Genomic DNA, 18,920 nt, shown 5'->3' with positions numbered 1-18,920 from the left:
TTTAAAAAGGTTAATCTAAGAAAGACATAAAAACATTAAGTTATCAGTGACAACACATAACTGAACCTGAGTGCGCAGGGAATAGCTAGGTAGGTATAGGATCTCTAAAGAAGGTCAAAAGCTCTCTTGCTTATCCTGAAAAACAAGTAATGTACTTTTCCCTTGCAAATATCACAACTGTTTCTAATGTCACTAGTCCCCCTAAATAAAATCAGTGTCACATAGGGAAAGTCAAGGAATTTTACTAGTGTCTCAGCACTGTACTTCAGGAATTTTCATATAAGGGCAGAGTTTGAACTCTCTAATGAACCTCAACCTTCTATTTCTTCTGCTGAATTCTGAAGTTGTTTTTTTTTTTAAGGCTTGCAGCTTAAATCAGATTGTCAATAACAATAATATTACTACTGAAATTATTATTCTGAAAAATTATTATTAATTTGGAGCCTGAGTCTACAATGATTACATTTTGGGAAAGGCTCAGATGGTCAACAGTCAAAAGCAATACAGTCTAAAACCACAATCAGGATAAAACTGGTTGTTAAACTGAGTAACCTGTGACCAATGCACTTAAAGAAACGGCAAAATTACCACTGTTAGTAAAGAACTGATGAGAAAGTTAGATTTTAAGATTTTCATTCAAAGTAAAGAATTATAATGATGTTAGACAAAGGTTGTAGAAGTATAGAGTATGCGGATGCATACAAAATTAAACATAATACTGATAAATTCATTTTCCTTAAAGTCATAAAAATCTTAACTAATTTTGAGAAGCAGAGTAGTAAGTGCCCTGGACTAGGAGAATCAGTTTCGTACTCTCACTACCACAATCTAGCTACATCAACTTGATAAGCTACAACCTCACTGAGTCTGTTTTAACATAAATAAATGGCAGGAGTAGGACAGAAAGATATATAAACATAAGTTTCTTCAAGGTCTGCAATTCTGTACACCTGGGAGATTCCTGTCCATATCTGCTCTAATTTATCTACATCTGAAAATCCCTACAGTTTTTGTAGGAGTATTTATGACCAAGGTGACCAAACCATCTCATGAGCAAACATAAGTGGGAAAATACAGTAAATGGAACTCTAAGGCCAAAATAAATAGAGCATAGAAAATAAAATACATTTAAAAACCAAGTTTTCAATTATATTTCAATTCTGTCATAATTTTTCTCTCAGTGAATTTACCTGGTGTGATACAGTTGGAATCAAATCTGGCCTCTGTAGGAAGAGTTTCTCCCTTCTCTATTGCCTTTTTAATTTTGTCTTCTGCCTCCTTTGCTGACCTTAAAGGTTAAGGGAAAAAAGTACCTTAAGTTTTCTGAAAAAAAGTGAAGATCTTTACATAAACTGCTATGTAGGTGCCTTTATAACTAAAATAGTAATTCACCAGTTTTAACGTTCAAAACATACAAGTTTTGAAATGATTATGATTGACAACAATGAGCCTCAGACTTGTCTGTTTTGTTTATTTAAAGAATTGAATTTTTCAGGCCAGGCGCAGTGGCTCATGCCTGTAATCCCAATATTTTGGGAGGCCAAGGTGGGAAGAACAATTGAGTCCAGGAGTTCAAGACCAGCTTGGGCAACAAAGCAAGATCCCATCTCTACAAAAATAAAAAAAATTATTAGCCAGGTACAGGGGCATGTGCCTATAGTCTCAGCTAGTTGGGAGGCTGAGGCAAAAGGATCCCTTGAGCCCAGGAGCTCAAGATTGCAATGAGTGATGATGGTACCCACTGCACTCCAGGTTGTGTGACAGAGTGAGTCTCTGTCTCATTTAAAAAAAAAAAAATTGAATTTTTCGGATTAGGAATACAGAAGTAGGACATTTTAACAGAATGTTAAAAACATAAAATAATTCTTGTCACAAATATATGGCAAATTCATTCCAAAAATAAGATCAAAAGTATAGCTTTAAATGTTCATTATATATACTACATGTAATGATAATGACATTTAATGATTTTAATCATCATTTAATGTATACATTTAAGATCATTAACATTATCCCTAAGATTATATAAAAATACAATTATAAAATTGAAATATCTATCTTTGTGTTTCCTAAAAACATTTAAAATGAAAGCCTAATGACATTAATGAAATCAACTGTCGAATCATCACATTTTTGAGGCAACAGAATTTACTAAAAAGAACCTGAGTTTTACAGTCAGGCAAACTTGGATTTGAATATGGGTGTCCTACTACCTGTCTGACTTCTACTGCCACCCCTCTGCAGCGTACCAGCATGCCACATGACATACAAGTTAGGAAGCTCTGCTTTGAGTATAGTTTCTACAGCCTTGCTACCAGCTTCATCTACTGTGCCCCACAGAATTCTATTTCTGTGATGAACAAACTCTTCTTCAAGTTTAATTTCTCTCTCACCAACCTCTTTAACATAACAAAAACTCTGAGGATATCAACTCATTTGTATTATCTGCAATGTCTTCTTTCCTCTTTTCTTCCCTTCCTTCTTTGGCTGACCAAACGATTATTCAATGTTGTTATGTCACAAGGTCTTGGGATGTAACAAAAGAGAAATTATTCTTGGCCAGGTGCGGTGGCTCACACCTGTAAACCCAGCACTTTGGGAGGCCGAGGCAGGTGAATCACCTAAGGTCAGGAGTTTGAGACCACCCTGGCCAACATGGCGAAACCCCATCTCTATTAAAAATACAAAAAGAATTAGCCGGGTGTGGTGGTACGGCCTGTAGTCCCAGCTACTCGGGAGGCTGAGACAGGAGAATCGCTTGAACACAGGAGGCAGAGGCCGTAGTGAGACGAGATCACATCACTGCACTCCAGCCTGCGCGAGACAGAGCAAGACTCTCCAAAAAAAAAAAAAAAAAAAAAATTATTTCTGTTCTCAGAGATTACACTCTAGTGGGGAGGTAGAAAATTAAACAGCCATAATGTTTAATCTGGATGCAATAAAGAAAATGTTTGACAGGAACAAGGTAAGACTATTGAAGTAATCTAGATTAAGATAATGGTAGTCTAGGCTGAGACAGTAGCATTAAAGATGAAAAGAAGTAGACAGATGTGACAAATTTGAGACTGGATAAAGAGGACTGGATGTGAGGAATGAGGAAGAGCGAGAAGTCCAAATAACTCTTGGACTTTTGGATTAGGTAGCTAGTGGCAGGTGTTGCCATTCATTGTAATAGGAAACACAGAAGGCAGACTGTTTTAAGGGCAAGATGAGGTCAGTTCTAAATATGTTAACCCTGAAGTATATCTGGGGTTTCCAAAAGGAGACATTCGGTAGGCATTTGGATATATAGGAACTTAGGAGAAAGCGATCCACCAGAAAGATAAATTTGGAGTCATCAGCAGAGATATAGTAATCAAAGCCATTGGATGAAATCACTCAGAGCCTACGACAGAAACTTAAGAAACATTAATATTTAAGAAACGCAAAGGAAGAAAAGAAGACAAGGAGGAGACTAAGAAAGTACAAAGAGAGAATGTGGTTACATGATGGTCAAGAAAAGGGAGAAGTTCAAGAAAGAATGGTCAACATTGTTAAATGCTGTGGATAAATGAAATAAGTTGAAGAAAGAACTATTCTTTGGATTTAGCCATAATCTTTTTTTTTTTTTTTTTTTTTTGAGATGGAGTTTCACTCTGTCGTCCAGGCTGGAGTGCAGTGGTGCGATCTCGGCTCACTGCATCCTCCACCTCCCGGGTTTAAGCAATTCTCTGCCTCAGCCTCCCAAGTAGCTGGGATTACAGGCACCCACCACCACCCCTGGCTAATTGTTTTTGTATTTTTAGTAGAGACGGGGTTTCACCACCTTGGCTAGCCTGATCTTGAACTCCTGACCTTGTGATCCACCCGCCTCGGCCTCCCAAAGTGCTGGGATTACAGGCGCGAGCCACCGCGCCTGGCCTGGATTTAGCCGTAATCTTGTCAGGAAATTTTAGTGGCATGGTGGGGATAAAAGATAGAAGGCAGATTTAGAGATAAGTAAAACGGAATTATGAATGGAGAAGGTCATCACTGTAGAGAATGGCAGAAAACTGACTAGGGGATTTCTAGGAAAAATGTAGTGCTCGATACCAGCACAGTATTTAATAAATGCTTGTGGTGGTTATAATGCATTGGCCCTCAACTTCCATTCCATTCTCCTTTTAGTTTACCTTCTGATACCAGGTAGGTTAGAAAGTTCTCAGGCTTCCCTGCAGCTAAGTGTCTTGATATGACTCAGATTTTGCCAATTAGATGCCTCCATATAAGGTTTGGAAAGTGGAAGTGTGGTGATGCCTGCATCACAATGGAGGCACTGGAGCTCTGGTGTCTCTGTATATTTCAGCAATGGTAAAGAAGATCCCAGTATTCAGTATCTTTGGAGGTGCTGATAAGCAAGGAACAGGGAATCAGTTTTTTTCAGTGCAGATCTAGCAGGTGTGCTGTACCTCTGGAACAGATGCAGCTGTAGCTTCCTAATTGCTGAATTGTAATATAGTGATGTAGTCTTAGAGCCCCAGGTGACAGCTTCTTAATTATTGGATCACAGATAAAGGAGTAAGTTCCCGGAACCACCCATTTTGGTAGGGGGCTCTGAACTCCTCACATTATCTGAATGTGGTAATAGTTCTGCCAGTGATGAGTCAGTTCTGTGGTGCTGTTTGGGAAGTTATCCCTTACGGCTCACCTAGATTCCCGCCCTTTTGGCTTTACAATGATTTTTATAAGCACCCAATTCCCTGAATTACACCTCTTTTTGTCTGAAATAGCTACAGTGCTTTCTATCACCTGCAACTGAACCCAGACTGATGTAGCAGGTTTATAAAATCCCTCAACACTAGATTTTCTAGGCTAGTGGCTCCCAAAAACTACTTTAACAAATACCAGGGGAGTATGGTAAAAAATAGTTCCCAGGAATTTCTCAACTACTAGAGATTCTGACAGAGTAAGTCTTGGGTGGTATTTGAGAATTTAAATATTACTAAGAGATGGCCCTTGCCTTCAAAGATCTCACAGTCTTTCTAAAAATTTCAGTATCTTTTTTCTTTTGATATTGAAATCAGTACTTTTTGCCATCCTCTTCCTCTCACCAGCAGCCTTATTCAAGGCACCGTCCCACCTTCTTTGATGACTTCCACATTGGATGTGCAGATGGTCTTTCCACTCCTTTACTTGCCATTATGACTGAAGGACTCATTATGCTAATGACCCAACAAACACTCTCTGCTAGGGATTTCTTGCCTTCAATTCTAACCTTTACTTCTGTTATCCACGAACCGGGACACAGCCTGATTTCACTGTTACATAGAAATATTCCACATGTCCAGGAATGAATTTTAAAATCCTATGTGTGTAACCTCTTCTCATCCTTTTACTTCTCCTACCACCTAAGTCACACAGTGGTGCTGATGATACCCTGAATTTCCTAACTTAGCTCACTTCTCACAGTCCATCAATTGCATTCTGATCTCACTTGCCTTTCTGCCCAATCTGGACCTATGCTCAGTCAAAAATCAGCATCTAACCCAGAGTCTGGGCATTCAATACATGTTTGTTGAATTAAGTTAAATGTCAATAATGTTCTCATTAGAAGAATCTCTTAGTTCACTTTCTAGTTACCATCCCAGGGCAGACTACTGTTGGAGCTTTTCTCTACTACAGTACTATCATTTGCAAATTATCAATGAGAAGTATAAAAACTTGTGACAGAAAACAAAAGTGTGACTTTATAAGCAAGGAACAGGGAATCAGTTTTTTTCAGTACAGATCTAGCAAGTGCACTGTAGCTTGGGAACTAACAGAAGCAGCAGTAGCTTCCTGATTGCTGAACTGTAACTACAGTGATGTATTCTTAGAGCCCCAGGTGACACCAACACCTGGCCAGACGTGGTGGCTCACACCTGTAATCCCAGCACTTTGGGAGGCCAAGGTAGGCAGATCACTTGAGGTCAGGAGTTCGAGACCAGCCTGGCCAACAGAGTGACATCCTGTCTCTATTAAAAATATTAAAAATTGCTGGGCATGGTGGCTCACACCTGTAATCCCAGCACTTTGGGAGGCTGAGGTGGATGGATCACTTGAGGTGAGGAGTTTGAGACCAGCCTGGCCAACGTGGTGAAACTCCGTCTCTACTAAAAATACAAAAATTAGCTGGGCGTGGTGGCGGGCACCTGTAATCACAGCTACTTGGGAGACTGAGGCAGGAGAATCACTTGCGCCTGGGAGGCGGAGGTTGCAATGAGCCGAGATCGCGCCATTGCAATCCAGCCTGGGCGACAAGAGCAAAACTCTGTCTCAAAAAAAAAAAATCATATATATATATATATATAAATAAAATTAGCTGGGTCTGGTGGCGCTTGCCTGTAATCCCAGCTACTTAAGAGGCTGAGGCACCGATAATCACTTGAACTGGGGAGGCAAACATTACAGTGAGCTAAGATTGTACCACTGCACTCCAGCCTGGGTGATAGAGTGAGATTCTGTCTCAACAAACAAAGAAACAAACGAACAAAAGAACCTCCAACATATGTTTTGAGAAAGGACATCTCACTGAGTTCCTAACTCATTACTCGACTGGTAAAATATGACACTGAGATATTTCCATTTCTGGGGGAGTTTACACAGAAAATAAACATGAACAGAAGATTGTGTTAAATCAATTATCTTTAAAATAATATATTTTTACTAAGCTAAATAATATTCCAAAATAAAACATAAATGTTTTACCTAAAACGCCTCCCACGCTGCTGGTTCATTTTTGCTCGAGGAGCCACACCATCTACAGCCATAAAGAACACTTTCCTGGGTTTAATAATGCGAAACAACACCTCCAGGTAGTGAAAAATATCAGTAAAGATTTTATCATCTGAAATTCTAAAGTGAACATCATCATCATTAGGATGGGAGCACTGATGTATAATTCCATTCATATCCAGGTACAAGTTGTCAAATTCAGGAATCTGAAAAACAAAGAAAAATGCTTGAGATCATTTATTTTAATCAACTACAGATATCTTAAGCAGCAGGGAAAAGTGATTATTCAATTATAAAAAGCAGGATTCGTGTATTCTATTATACAAAAACTGAGTAAACAATCACAGATGAACAAGAAAAGTAAAGAATTGGTAATATGGTGACAAATCTGGTTATATATAATGCACCAATGACTTGATCAAATTTACTGTCAGAAAATAATCTACTTATTCAAAATAATAAGCTCCAAGAAAACACCAAATAAAGTGCTTGGTTCATTTGGTACTCAAAATATTAGTTTCGTTCCTTCCTACCATTTGACATTAACTCCTCAAAACCTCAATTTCCTCTATAATGGGTAACAAAAAGCCCATTTACATCAAAAGGCTGTTTGTACATGGTTATTGAAACGTTTAACATATGATGTAAAGCCTAATTGTATACTTAGTTTCACTGAAACAGTCACTGATTGGTTATATTAATTTTTAAAATGTTAGATTATGCCAAGAAATTTATGAAACTGAAATCTGAAAAACAGATTTCTTGTTTATGATATGTGGGTTAATAATTTGTAAGCTCTGACTAACAAGCATCTGCTTTTATAAGAAGACCTTAATGGCTCTCTCATTTATTTTTCCTCTATTTAAACGTTTGTGTTGGAACTCTTGGTCCCATCAGGAACAACAATTTTTTTAACTAAAAAGAAAAAAAGTAAATGTTTGTGAGGAAGGGGAACATTACTGAAACAAATATACATTAAGATGGAACTGAAATGGGTGAAGCTAAAGAGTTATATTTTGTACTGTAATAAAAGAATCTTAGAATAGAGTCTGCCTTACATATTCATTAAAGTAAATTACTCTGAATTTTCCCCTTGTATAAACATAATAGAAATCACTTCTGAAACAGTAATTCAAGTTTTACAACACATACAAGTACAATATATTTTCCTGCTATTGAGAAAATGGTATGCCTTTGAGTTTTGGGAGTGAAAAGTTTTGGTCTCTGAATCAATGAACACCACCAAAACATATTTTTATGAAATACTTATTTATATAGTATTGTATGTACAAGCATAACATAAAAATTCTGGAATGTTCTAACAGGCTCAACTGAAATGACAGTTGTAACCATGAGATTTTTAAAGTGCACTCAAGATTTACTATTTATTCCAAGAAATCTGAAAACCTCAATCAAAATCTCAGTGTGACTTTTCAACAAGGGTATTTTATTTATTTTTATTTTTTGAGACAGGGTCTCAATCTGTCACCCAGGCTGGAGTGCAGTGGTGCGATCTCGGCTCACTGCAGCCTCCACCTCCCAGGCTCAAGCAATCCTCCCACCTCAACCTTCAGTGTAGCTGGGACCACTGACACATGCCAACACACGTGCTAATTTCGTATCTTTTTCATACGCTAATTTTCATATATTTTGTACGAAAAAATACCAGACATGTTGCCCAGGTTGGTCTTGAATTCCAGAGCTCAAGCAATTTGTCTGCCCAGGCCTCCCAAAGTGATGGGATTACTACAGGTGTGAGCCACTGTGACTGGCCTCAGCATCAACGACTTGATCAAAATTTTTTTTTTACACTTTTTTTTTTTTTTTTTTTTTTACATTTTACAGAACGATTTTCCAAAGTTTTCCTAGGAGAATAAATATGCAATAATAGCCAAGAAGAGTATTAAAAAGAAGAGTAAGCTGGGTGTGGCAGCATGTGTCTGTTCTATTACTTGAGAGGCTGAGGTGAGAGAATCTTTGAACCCATAGATTCAAGGCTGCAGTGAGTGGTGACTGCATCACCAAACTCCAGCCTGGGAGACAGAGTAAGACCCTGTCTCTATAAAACAAACAAACAAAAAGAAGAATCAAAGGAAATTTGCCCTAGATAAGTTATCAAACAGATGATTTGAATGGAAATTTAGTACATAAAAAATAAAACTCCATCTTACCCTAAAACAAAAGAAATTCCAGAAGGATTAAAAATTTTACTGTGAGAAATGTAACAAAAAAATTACATACAAATATCTTGAAACTCTTAGGGTAGGAAAAGCCAGAAATCATAAAGCGAATAAATGGTAGAGTTATCTAAAAATGTATTGTTTTACACATATAGGGTTAAAAAGTACCATATATAATTCAATTAAAAATGACAAAATGTAGAGAAATGTTTGCAAATTAGAAGTCAACATCTCTGGCTGGGCGTGGTGGCTCACGCCTGTAATCCCAGCATTTTGGGAGGCCAAGGAGGGAAGATCACAAGGTCAGGAGATCGCGACCATCCTGGCTAACACGGTGAAACTCCATCTCTACTAAAAAAAATACAAAAAAATTAGCTGGGGGTGGTGGCGGGCACCTGTAGTCTCAGCTACTCAGGAGGCTGAGGCAGGAGAATGGCGTGAACCCAGGAGGCAGAGCTTGCAGTGAGCGGAGACTGAGCCACTGCACTCCAGCCTGGGCAACTGAGCGAGACTCTGTATCAAATAAAAGAAGTCAACATCTATAACACATAAAAAATACTCATATATAAGAAAAAGAGCAAATTTTTGACTGGGCACGGTGGCTCACACCTGTAATCCCAGCACTTTGGGAGGCCAAGGTAGGTGGATCACTTGAGGTCAGGAGTTCAAGATCAGCCCGGCCAACAAAGTGAAACTGTCTCTACCAAAAATACAAAAATTAGCCTGAGTGGTGGCGCATGCCTATAATCCCAGCTACTTAGAAGGCTGAAGCATGAGAATAGCTTGCACCTGGAAGGCGGAGGTTCCAGTGTGCTGAGATCATGCCACTGCACTCCAACCTTGGCAACAGAGTGAAACTGTCTCAAAAAAAAAAAAAAAAGGCCAGGAGTGGTGGCTCACGCCTGTAATCCCAGCACTTTGGGGGGCCAAGGTGGGTGGATCACAAGGTCAGGAGATCGAGACCTGAATGGTGAAACCCCATCTCTACTAAAAATACAAAAAATTAGCTAGGCGTGGTGGGCTGAGGTGGGAGAATGCCCTCCGGGAGGTGGAGCTTGCAGTGAGCAGAGATTGTGCCACTACACTCCAGCCTGGGCGACAGAGCGAGACTCCATCTCAAAAAAAAAAAAAAAAAAAAAAGCAAATTTTCAAAGTAATCACAGAAAATGGAAAGCAATTCAGAAATGAATACACAAAAAAGTCTAAGTCTAATAAGCACATGAAAAGATGTTTGCCATTCAAAATTTCTAATTGAAATAACACACCATTTTCCCACATTAGTAAAAATTAAAGAGACTGATGTTACCCAGTATTAACAGGGCTTTGGGGAAGCACATATTGCATGTTATTAAAAGCAATGGCTGGCATTTATTACGCAATTATTAGGTATTAAACATTGGGCTAAATATGTATATTCATTCTCTGAATTAATTATAACAACCTTAAAAGATAAATATTTAGCATTCTAACTTTAGAGAAAAGTCATGGAGCTAGAAAAACAGAAATAGGGTTTATACCCAATAGTTTGGGAGTAGAATGTAAATTGGCATAACTAATCACAAAGTATGAATTAAAATTTGAAACATGTATTTTTGACCCAGGATTTCTACTATTGAAAACTTATCTTGAAAAACAATCAGATATGATTAACTTGTAAAGATGAAGTATAAAATATTCATGGCAGTATTGTACAGAAAAGATAAAAATAGAAAACTGATGATGGTACATCCATACAATGGAATTCAACACAGCAATTACAAATTATGAAATAGATTCATATTTGGCATGGAATAATATGCGTTATATCATCAAGTGACAAAGGCAGGGTATAAAACAGCAGGTAAAGTAACCTATTTATAGGAAATATTTATTTACATATATATCTGCATAGAAAAGTTAGGAAGTATATAAAAACAAGATGTTACTGGGGTCAACCATGGATGATGAAAGCTTTTTACTTTTCTCTAGACTATATAATAGTTTTTATATCTTTCCGCATTATCTGAATTTTTTTAAAATAGTGAGCATCTATTACCTTTATAATCTAAAAAATATCCCACTATAATTTTCCTTTTAGAAAAGAAATATTTGAAAAATTCTCTTAGGTTTCAGACTAGTAAGAAAGACAAAGAATAATTAATCATTGGCTGATGTGTTGAATAAAGTGAGAACATGCAGTAGAACTTTGCTCCCATACAAAGAGATTACTGATAATGTAGTTTCTCTTCTCAGTTATTACATTTGCAAGTTAGAAATTTCAAGGTTATTTTATACTCTCTGCCTTCTCCAATCCCGTATCCATCTAGTCACTGAGGTATTTTTCTTTTTAATTTAACATCCAAAATGTTTCTAGAATCTTACCATCTTATCCATTTCCACTGTCTTAGGTAATCTCATCTTTTTCTCCATGCCCAGATCTCCCGCACTGGTCCATGCCCCTCAGTTTCCCAACAGAACTGCTTGCTTCCAGTTTTCTCTCTCACCACAGTTTAGCTATTTTTCTAAAACATAATCTGATCACATTGCTTCCTTACCTAAACCCATAGGATACTACAAATCCTTAACAGCATAAAAGATCCTGCATGATTTGGCTGCTGTTTTCCCCACCAATCCTATATTCTTTCCTCTTTCTACATATCTTTACGAGCTACTACAAGAAAACATTGAGGAAAATCTCTAGGACATTGGTCTGGGCAAAAATGTCTTAAATAATATCCCACAAGCATAGGAAACTAAAGCAAAAATGGAGAAATGGGATCACATCAAGTTAAAAAACTTCTGCACAGCATAGGAAACAGTCAGCAAAGTGAAGCGACAACCCACGGAATGGAAGAAATGTATTTGCAAACTACTCACCTGACAAGGGATTAATAATCAGAATATACAACGAGCTCAAACAACTCTATAGGACGAAATCTAATACTCCAATCAAAAATGGGCAAAAGATCTGAACAAACATTTCTCAAAAAAGGATATACAAATGGCAAACAGACACATGACAAGGTGCTCAACATCACTGATCATCAGAGAAATAAAAATCAAAACTACAATGAGATATCATCTTACCCTAGTTAAAATGGCCTTTATCCAAAAGACAGGTTACAACAAATGCTAGCAAGGATGTAGAGAAAAGGGAACCCTCATACACTGTTGGCAGGAATGTAAATTAGTACAACCACTATGAAGAACAGTTTGAAGGTTCCTCAAAAAAACTAAAAGGAACTAGAATCCAGCAGCCCAGTCCCCTTTCTTTGCGGTCAAGAAAGGCGGGAAAACAGGTGCAGGACTGCTACATTGGTGAGCGTAACTAATCAGATAAGCAGAGGTCCATGGGTGGTTACGCACCCTAGAAAGGAACTCACCCCTGAGCACAAAGGCAATGTTGGGTACGCTGGTAAAAGACCACTAGAATCCAGCAGCTCAGACCCTTTTCTTTGTGGTCAAGAGAGGCAGGAAAACAGGTGCAGGACTGCTACATCGGTAAGCGTAACTAACCCGATAAGCAGAGGTCCATGGGTGGTCACGCACCCTGTAAAAGAATAAGCATTAGGCCCTTACAGGACACCCTAGGACTAATGCTCATTGGAAAATTACTAGGGTTGCTGGCATCCCTATGTTCTTTTTTCAGATGGGAAACATTCACCCCCCTCAAGGCAAAAGTGCCCCTAAGATGTATTCTGGAGAATGGGACCAATCTGACCCTCAGACGCTAAGAAAGAAATGACTTATACTCTTCTGCAGTACCTCCTGCCATGATATCTTCTTCAAGGGGGAGAAACCTGGCCTCGTGAGGGAAGTATAAATTATAACACCATCCTACAGCTAGACCTCTTCTGTAGAAAGGAAGGCAAATGGAGTGAAGTGCCATATGTGCAAACTTTCTTTTCATTAAGAGACAACTCGCAATTATGTAAAAAGTGTGGTTTATGCCCTACAGGAAGCCCTCAGAGTCTACCTCCCTATCTCAGCGTCCCCCCGACTCCTTCTCCAACTAACAAGGACCGCCCCCCTTTAACCCAAACGGTCCAAAGGAGACAGACAAAGGGGTAAACAATGAACCAGAGTGCCAATATTCCCTGATTATGCCCCCTCCAAGAAGTTGGAGGAGGAGAATTCGGCCCAGCCAGAGTGCATGTACCTTTTTCTGTCTCAGACTTAAAGCAAATTAAAATAGACCTAGGTAAATTCTCAGATAACCCTGATGGCTACATTAATGTTTTACAAGGGTTAGGACAATCCTTTCATCTGACATGGAGAGATATAATGGTGCTGCTAGATCAGACACTAACCCCAAATGAGAGAAGTGCCGCCATAACTGCAGCCCGAGAGTTTGGCAATCTCTGGTATCTCAGTTAGGTCAATGATAGGATGACAACAGAGGAAAGAGAACGATTCCCCACAGGCCAGCAGGCAGTTCCCAGTGTTGACTCTCGCTGGGACACAGAATCAGAACATGGAGATTGGTGCCACAGACATTTGCTAACTTGCGTGCTAGAAGGACTAAGAAAAACTAGGAAGAAGCCTATGAATTATTCAATGATGTCCACTATAACACAGGGAAAGGAAGAAAATCCTACTGCCTTTCTGGATAGACTAAGAGAGGCATTAAGGAAGCATACCTCCCTGTCACCTGACTCCATTGAAGGCCAACTAATCTTAAACGATAAGTTTATCAGTCAGCTGCAGACATTAGGAAAAAACTTCAAAAGTCCGCCTTAGGCCCAGAGCAAAACTTAGAAACTCTACTGAACTTGGTAACCTCGTTTTTTTATAATAGAGATCAGGAGGAGCAGGTGGAACGGGACAAACGGGATTAAAAAAAAGGCTACCGCTTTAGTCATGGCCCTTAGGCAAGTGGACCTTGGAGGCTCTGGAAAAGGGAAAAGCTGGGCAAATTGAATGCCTAATAGGGCTTGCTTCCAGTTTGGTCTACAAGGACACTTTAAAAAAAGATTGTCCAAGTAGAAATAAGCCACCCCCTTGTCCATGTCCCTTATGTCAAGGGAATCACTGGAAGGCCCACTACCCCAAGAGACGAAGGTCCTCTGAGTCAGAAGCCACTAACCAGATGATCCAGCAGCAGGACTGAGGGTGCCCAGGGCAAGCGCCAGCCCATGCCATCACCCTCACAGAGCCCTGGGTATGCTTGACCATTGAGGGCCAGGAGATTAACTGACTCCTGGACAGTGGCGTGGCCTTCTCAGTCTTACTCTCATGCCATCACCCTCACAGAGCCCTGGGTATGCTTGACCATTGAGGGCCAGGAGATTAACTGACTCCTGGACACTGGCGCGGGCTTCTCAGTCTTACTCTCATGTCCTGGACAACTGTCCTCCAGATCTGTCACTATTCAAGGGGTCCTAGGACAGCCAGTCACTGGATACTTCTCCCAGCCACTAAGTTGTGCCTGGGGAACTTTACTCTTTTCACATGCTTTTCTAATTACGCCTGAAAGCCCCACTCCCTTGTTAGGGAGAGACATTCTAGCAAAAGTAGGGGCCATACACACCTGAACATAGGAGAAGAAACACCTGTTTGTTGTCCCCTGCTTGGGGAAGGAATTAATACTGAAGTCTGGGCAACAGAAGGACAACATGGATGAGCAAAGAATGCCCATCCTGTTCAAGTTAAACTAAAGGATTCCACCTCCTTTCCCTACCAAAGGCAGCACCCCCTTAGCCCTGAGGCCCAACAAGGACTCCAAAAGATTGTTAAGGACGCAAAAGCCCAAGGCCTAGTAAAAGCACGCAGTAGCCCCTGCAGTACTCCAAACTTAGGAGTACAGAAACCCAACGGACTGTGGAGGTTAGTGCAAGATCTCAGGATTATCAATGAGGCTGTTGTTCCTCTATACCCGGCTGTAACCCTTATACTCTGCTTTCCCAAATACCAGAGGAAGCAGAGTGGTTTACAGTCCTGGACCTTAAGGATGCCTTTTTCTGCATCCCTGTACATCCTGACTCTCAATTCTTGTTTGCCTTTGAAGAGCCTTCAAACCCAACGTCTTAACTCACCTGGACTGTTTTACCCCAAGGGTTCAGGGATAGCCTCATCTATTTGGCTAGGCATTAGCCCAAGACTTGAGCCAATTCTCATACCTGGACACTCTTGTCCTTCAGTACGTGGATGATTTACTTTTGGCCGCCCATTCAGAAACCTTGTGCCACTGAGCCACCCAAGCGCTCTTAAATTTCCTCACCACCTGTGGCTACAAGGTTTCCAAACCAAAGGCTCAGCTCTGCTCACAGCAGATTAAATACTTGGGGCTAAAATTATCCAAAGGCACCAGGGCCCTCAGTGAGGAATGTATCCAGCCTATACTGGCTTATCCCCATCCCCAAACCATAAAGCAACTAAGAGGGTTCCTTGGCATAACAGGTTTCTGCCGAATATGGATTCCCAGGTACAGCAAAATAGCCAGACCTTTATATACACTAATTAAGGAAACTCAGAAAGCCAATACCCATTTAGTAAGATGGACACCTGAAGCAGAAGTGGCTTTCCAGGCCCTAAAGAAGGCCCTAATCCAAGCCCCGTGTTAAGCTTGCCAAGGGGGCAAGACTTTCCTTTATATATCACAAAAAAACAGGAATAGCTCTAGGAGTCCTTACACAGGTCTAAGGGACGAGCTTGCAACCGTGGCATACCTGAGTAAGAAAATTGATGTAGTGGCAAAGGGTTGACTTCATTGTTTATGGGTAGTGGCTGCAGTTGCAGTCTTAGTATCTGAAGCAGTTAAAATAATACAGGGAAGAGATCTTACTGTGTGGACATCTCATTATGTGAATGGTATACTCACTGCTAAAGGAGACTTGTGGCTGTCAGACAACTGTTTACTTAAATATCAGGCTCTATTACTTGAAAGGCCAGTGCTGTGACTGTGCACTTGTGCAACTCTTAACCCAGCCACATTTCTTCCAGACAATGAAGAAAAGATAGAACATAACTGTCAACAAGTAATTGCTCAAACCTAAGCCACTCAAGGGGACCTTTCAGAGGTTCCCTTGACTGATCCTGACCTCAATTTGTATACTGATGAAAGTTCCTTCATAGAAAAAGGACTTTGAAAAGCGGGGTATGCAGTGGTCAGTGATAATGGAATACTTGAAAGTAATCCCCTCATTCCAGGAACTAGTGCTCAGCTGGCAAAACTAACAGCCCTCACTCGAGCACTAGAATTAGAAGGAAAAAGGGTAAATATATATACAGACTCTAAATATGCTTACCTAGTCCTCTATGCCCATGCAGCAATATGGACAGAAAGGGAATTCCTAACTCTGGAGAGAACACTTATCAAACATCAGGAAGCCATTAAGAAATTATTATTGGCTGTACAGAAACCTAAAGAGGTGGCAGTTTTACACTGCCGGGGTCATCAGAAAGGAAAGGGAAATAGACAGGAACCGCCAAGAGGATATTGAAGCCAAAAGAGCCGCAAGGCAGGACCCTCCATTAGAAATGCTTATAGAAGGACCCCTAGTATGGGGTAATCCCCTCCAGGAAACCAAGCCCCAGTACTCAGAAGAAGAAATAGAATGGGGAACCTCACGAGGACATAGTTTCCTCCCCTCAGGATGGCTAGCCACCAAAGAAGGAAAAATACTTTTGCCTGCAGCTAACCAATGGAAATTACTTAAAACCCTTCACCAAACATTTCACTTAGGCATTGATAGCACCCACCAGATGGCCAAATTATTATTTACTGGACCAGGCCTTTTCAAAACTATCAAGCAGAGAGTCGGGGCCTGTAAAGTGTGCCAAAGAAATAATCCCCTGCACTGCAGGCCATACATTTCAATCCCTGTATCTTTTTATTTTTATTTTTATTTTTATTTTTTTATTTTGAGATGGAGTCTCACTCTGTCGCCCAGGCTGGAATGCAGTGGCGCAATCTCAGCTCACTGCAAGCTCTGCCTCCTGGGTTCATGCCATTCTCCTGCCTCAGCCTCTTCAGTAGCTGGGACTACAGGCGCCCACCACCACGCCTGGCTAATTTTTTATATTTTTAGTAGAGACGGGGTTTCACCGTGTTAGCTAGGATGGTCTCGATCTCCTGACCTCATGATCCGCCCACCTCAGCCTCCCAAAGTGCTGGGATTACAGGCGTGAGCCACCGAGCCTGGCCCAATCCCTGTATCTTTAACCTCCTTGTTAAGTTTGTCTCCTCCAGAATCAAAGCTGTAAAACTACAAATTGTTCTTCAAATGGAGCCCCAGATACAGTCCATGACTAAGATCTACCACAGACCCCTGGACCGGCCTGTTAGCCCATGCTCTGATGTTAATGACATCAAAGGCACCCCTCCAGAGGAAATCTCAACTGCACCACCCCTACTACGCGCCAATTCAGCAGGAAGCAGTTAGAGCAGTCGTCGGCCAACCTCCCAACAGCACTTAGGTTTTCCTGCTGAGAGGGGGTACTGAGAGAAAGGACTAGCTGGATTTCCTAGGCCGACTAAGAATCCCTAAGCCTAGCTGGGAAGGTGACCGCATCCACCTTTAAACACAGGGCTTGCAACTTAGCTCACACCCGATCAATCAGAGAGCTCATTAAAATGCTAATTAGGCAAAAACAGGAGGTAAAGAAATAGCCAATCATCTATTGCCTGACAGCACAGTGGGAGGGACAAAGATCGGGATATAAACTCAGGCATTCGGGCTGGCAGGGGCAACCCCCTTTGGGTCCCCTCCTTTTGTATGGGAGCTCTGTTTTCACTCTATTTCACTCTATTAAATCTTGCAACTGCAAAAAAACAAACAAACAAACAAAAAACTAAAAATAGAGCTACCATATGATCCCAGCAACCCCACTGCTGTGTTAATATAACCCAAAGAGAGGAAATCAGTGTATTGCAGAGATACCTGCACTCCTTTGTTGCTGTACTGTTCACAATAGCCAAGATTTGGAAGCAACCTAAGTGTCCATCAACAAATGAATGGATAAAGAAAATGTGGTATATACACAATGGAGTATTATTCAGCCACAAGAAGGAATGAGATCCTGTCATCTGCAACCAATTCCACATGGGTGGAAATGGAGATCATTATGTCAAGTAAAAAAAGTACAGCACAGAAAGACAAACACTGCATGTTCTCACTTATTTATGGAATCTAAAAATCAAAACAATAGAACTCATGGACAAAGAGAATAGAAAGATGGTTCCTATAGGCTGGGAAGGGTAGTGGGGGAGTCAGGGGAGAGGTGGGAAAGGTTAATGGGTATAAAAGAAAAACTGAAAGAATGAATAAGACCTAGTCTGGGCACGGGGGCTCATGCCTGTAATCCCAGCACTTTGGGAGACCGAGGCGGGCGGATCGCTTGAGCCCAGTAGTTCAAGACCAGAGTGGGCAACATGGCAAAACCCCATCTCTAGTTTTAAAAAGATTTAAATTAAAACAAACAGAACAAAAAACCACAGGCCAGGCATGGTGGCTCATGCCTGTAATCCAAGGACTTTGGGAGGCTGAGGTGGATGGATCACTTGTGGCCACCAGGAGTTGGAGAAGAGCCTGGCCAACACAGCAAAACTCCATGTCTACTAAAAACAAAAAAATTAGCTAGGCGTAGTGGCACACGCCTAATCCCAGCTACTTGGGTGGCTAAGGCACAAGAATCGCTTGAACCGGGGAGGCAGGGGTTGCAGTGAGCTGAGATTGCGCCACTGTACTCCAGCCAGGGTGACAAAGCGCGACCTTGTATCCAAAATAAAAAATAAAAAAAAGAATGAATAAGACCTACTGTGTGATAGCACAACAGGGCGACGTAATAATTTAAAAACAACTAAAAGTATAACTAGATTGTAACACAAAGGATAAATACTTGGGATGGATACTCCATTCTCCATGATGTGATTATTACACACTGCATGCCTGTATGAAAACATCTCATGAACCCCATAAATACATACACTATGTTTCATAAAAATAAAAAATAAAATAAAAAATAATCCCAGGCTTCATTTCATTTTTTAAAAAAATACTGTTTTAAAACATACTAATATGCCATGTC

General features: G+C 40.4%; 1 protein-coding gene across 3 annotated transcripts in view; it reads right to left on the bottom strand.

Annotated features, from left to right (window-relative positions):
- XRN1 (5'-3' exoribonuclease 1) overlaps window positions 1–18,920 on the bottom strand; it is a 142,939-nt gene that overhangs the window by 120,860 nt on the left and 3,159 nt on the right. For all 3 annotated transcript variants that reach the window (XM_012508602.2, XM_030816710.1, XM_030816711.1), the window contains exons 2-3: window positions 6,706–6,938; window positions 1,191–1,288 (exon numbers count right to left, since the gene is read on the bottom strand). In XM_012508602.2, the coding sequence (XP_012364056.1) occupies window positions 1,191–1,288; window positions 6,706–6,938 (331 nt within the window). The remainder of the gene's footprint in view (window positions 1–1,190; window positions 1,289–6,705; window positions 6,939–18,920) is intronic.

Source organism: Nomascus leucogenys, chromosome 8 (assembly GCF_006542625.1).
Source record: "Nomascus leucogenys isolate Asia chromosome 8, Asia_NLE_v1, whole genome shotgun sequence".
Classification (NCBI taxonomy): domain Eukaryota; kingdom Metazoa; phylum Chordata; class Mammalia; order Primates; family Hylobatidae; genus Nomascus; species Nomascus leucogenys.
The sequence above is the reverse complement of the archived record's forward strand: the minus strand, read 5'-3'. Positions and strand labels throughout refer to the sequence as shown.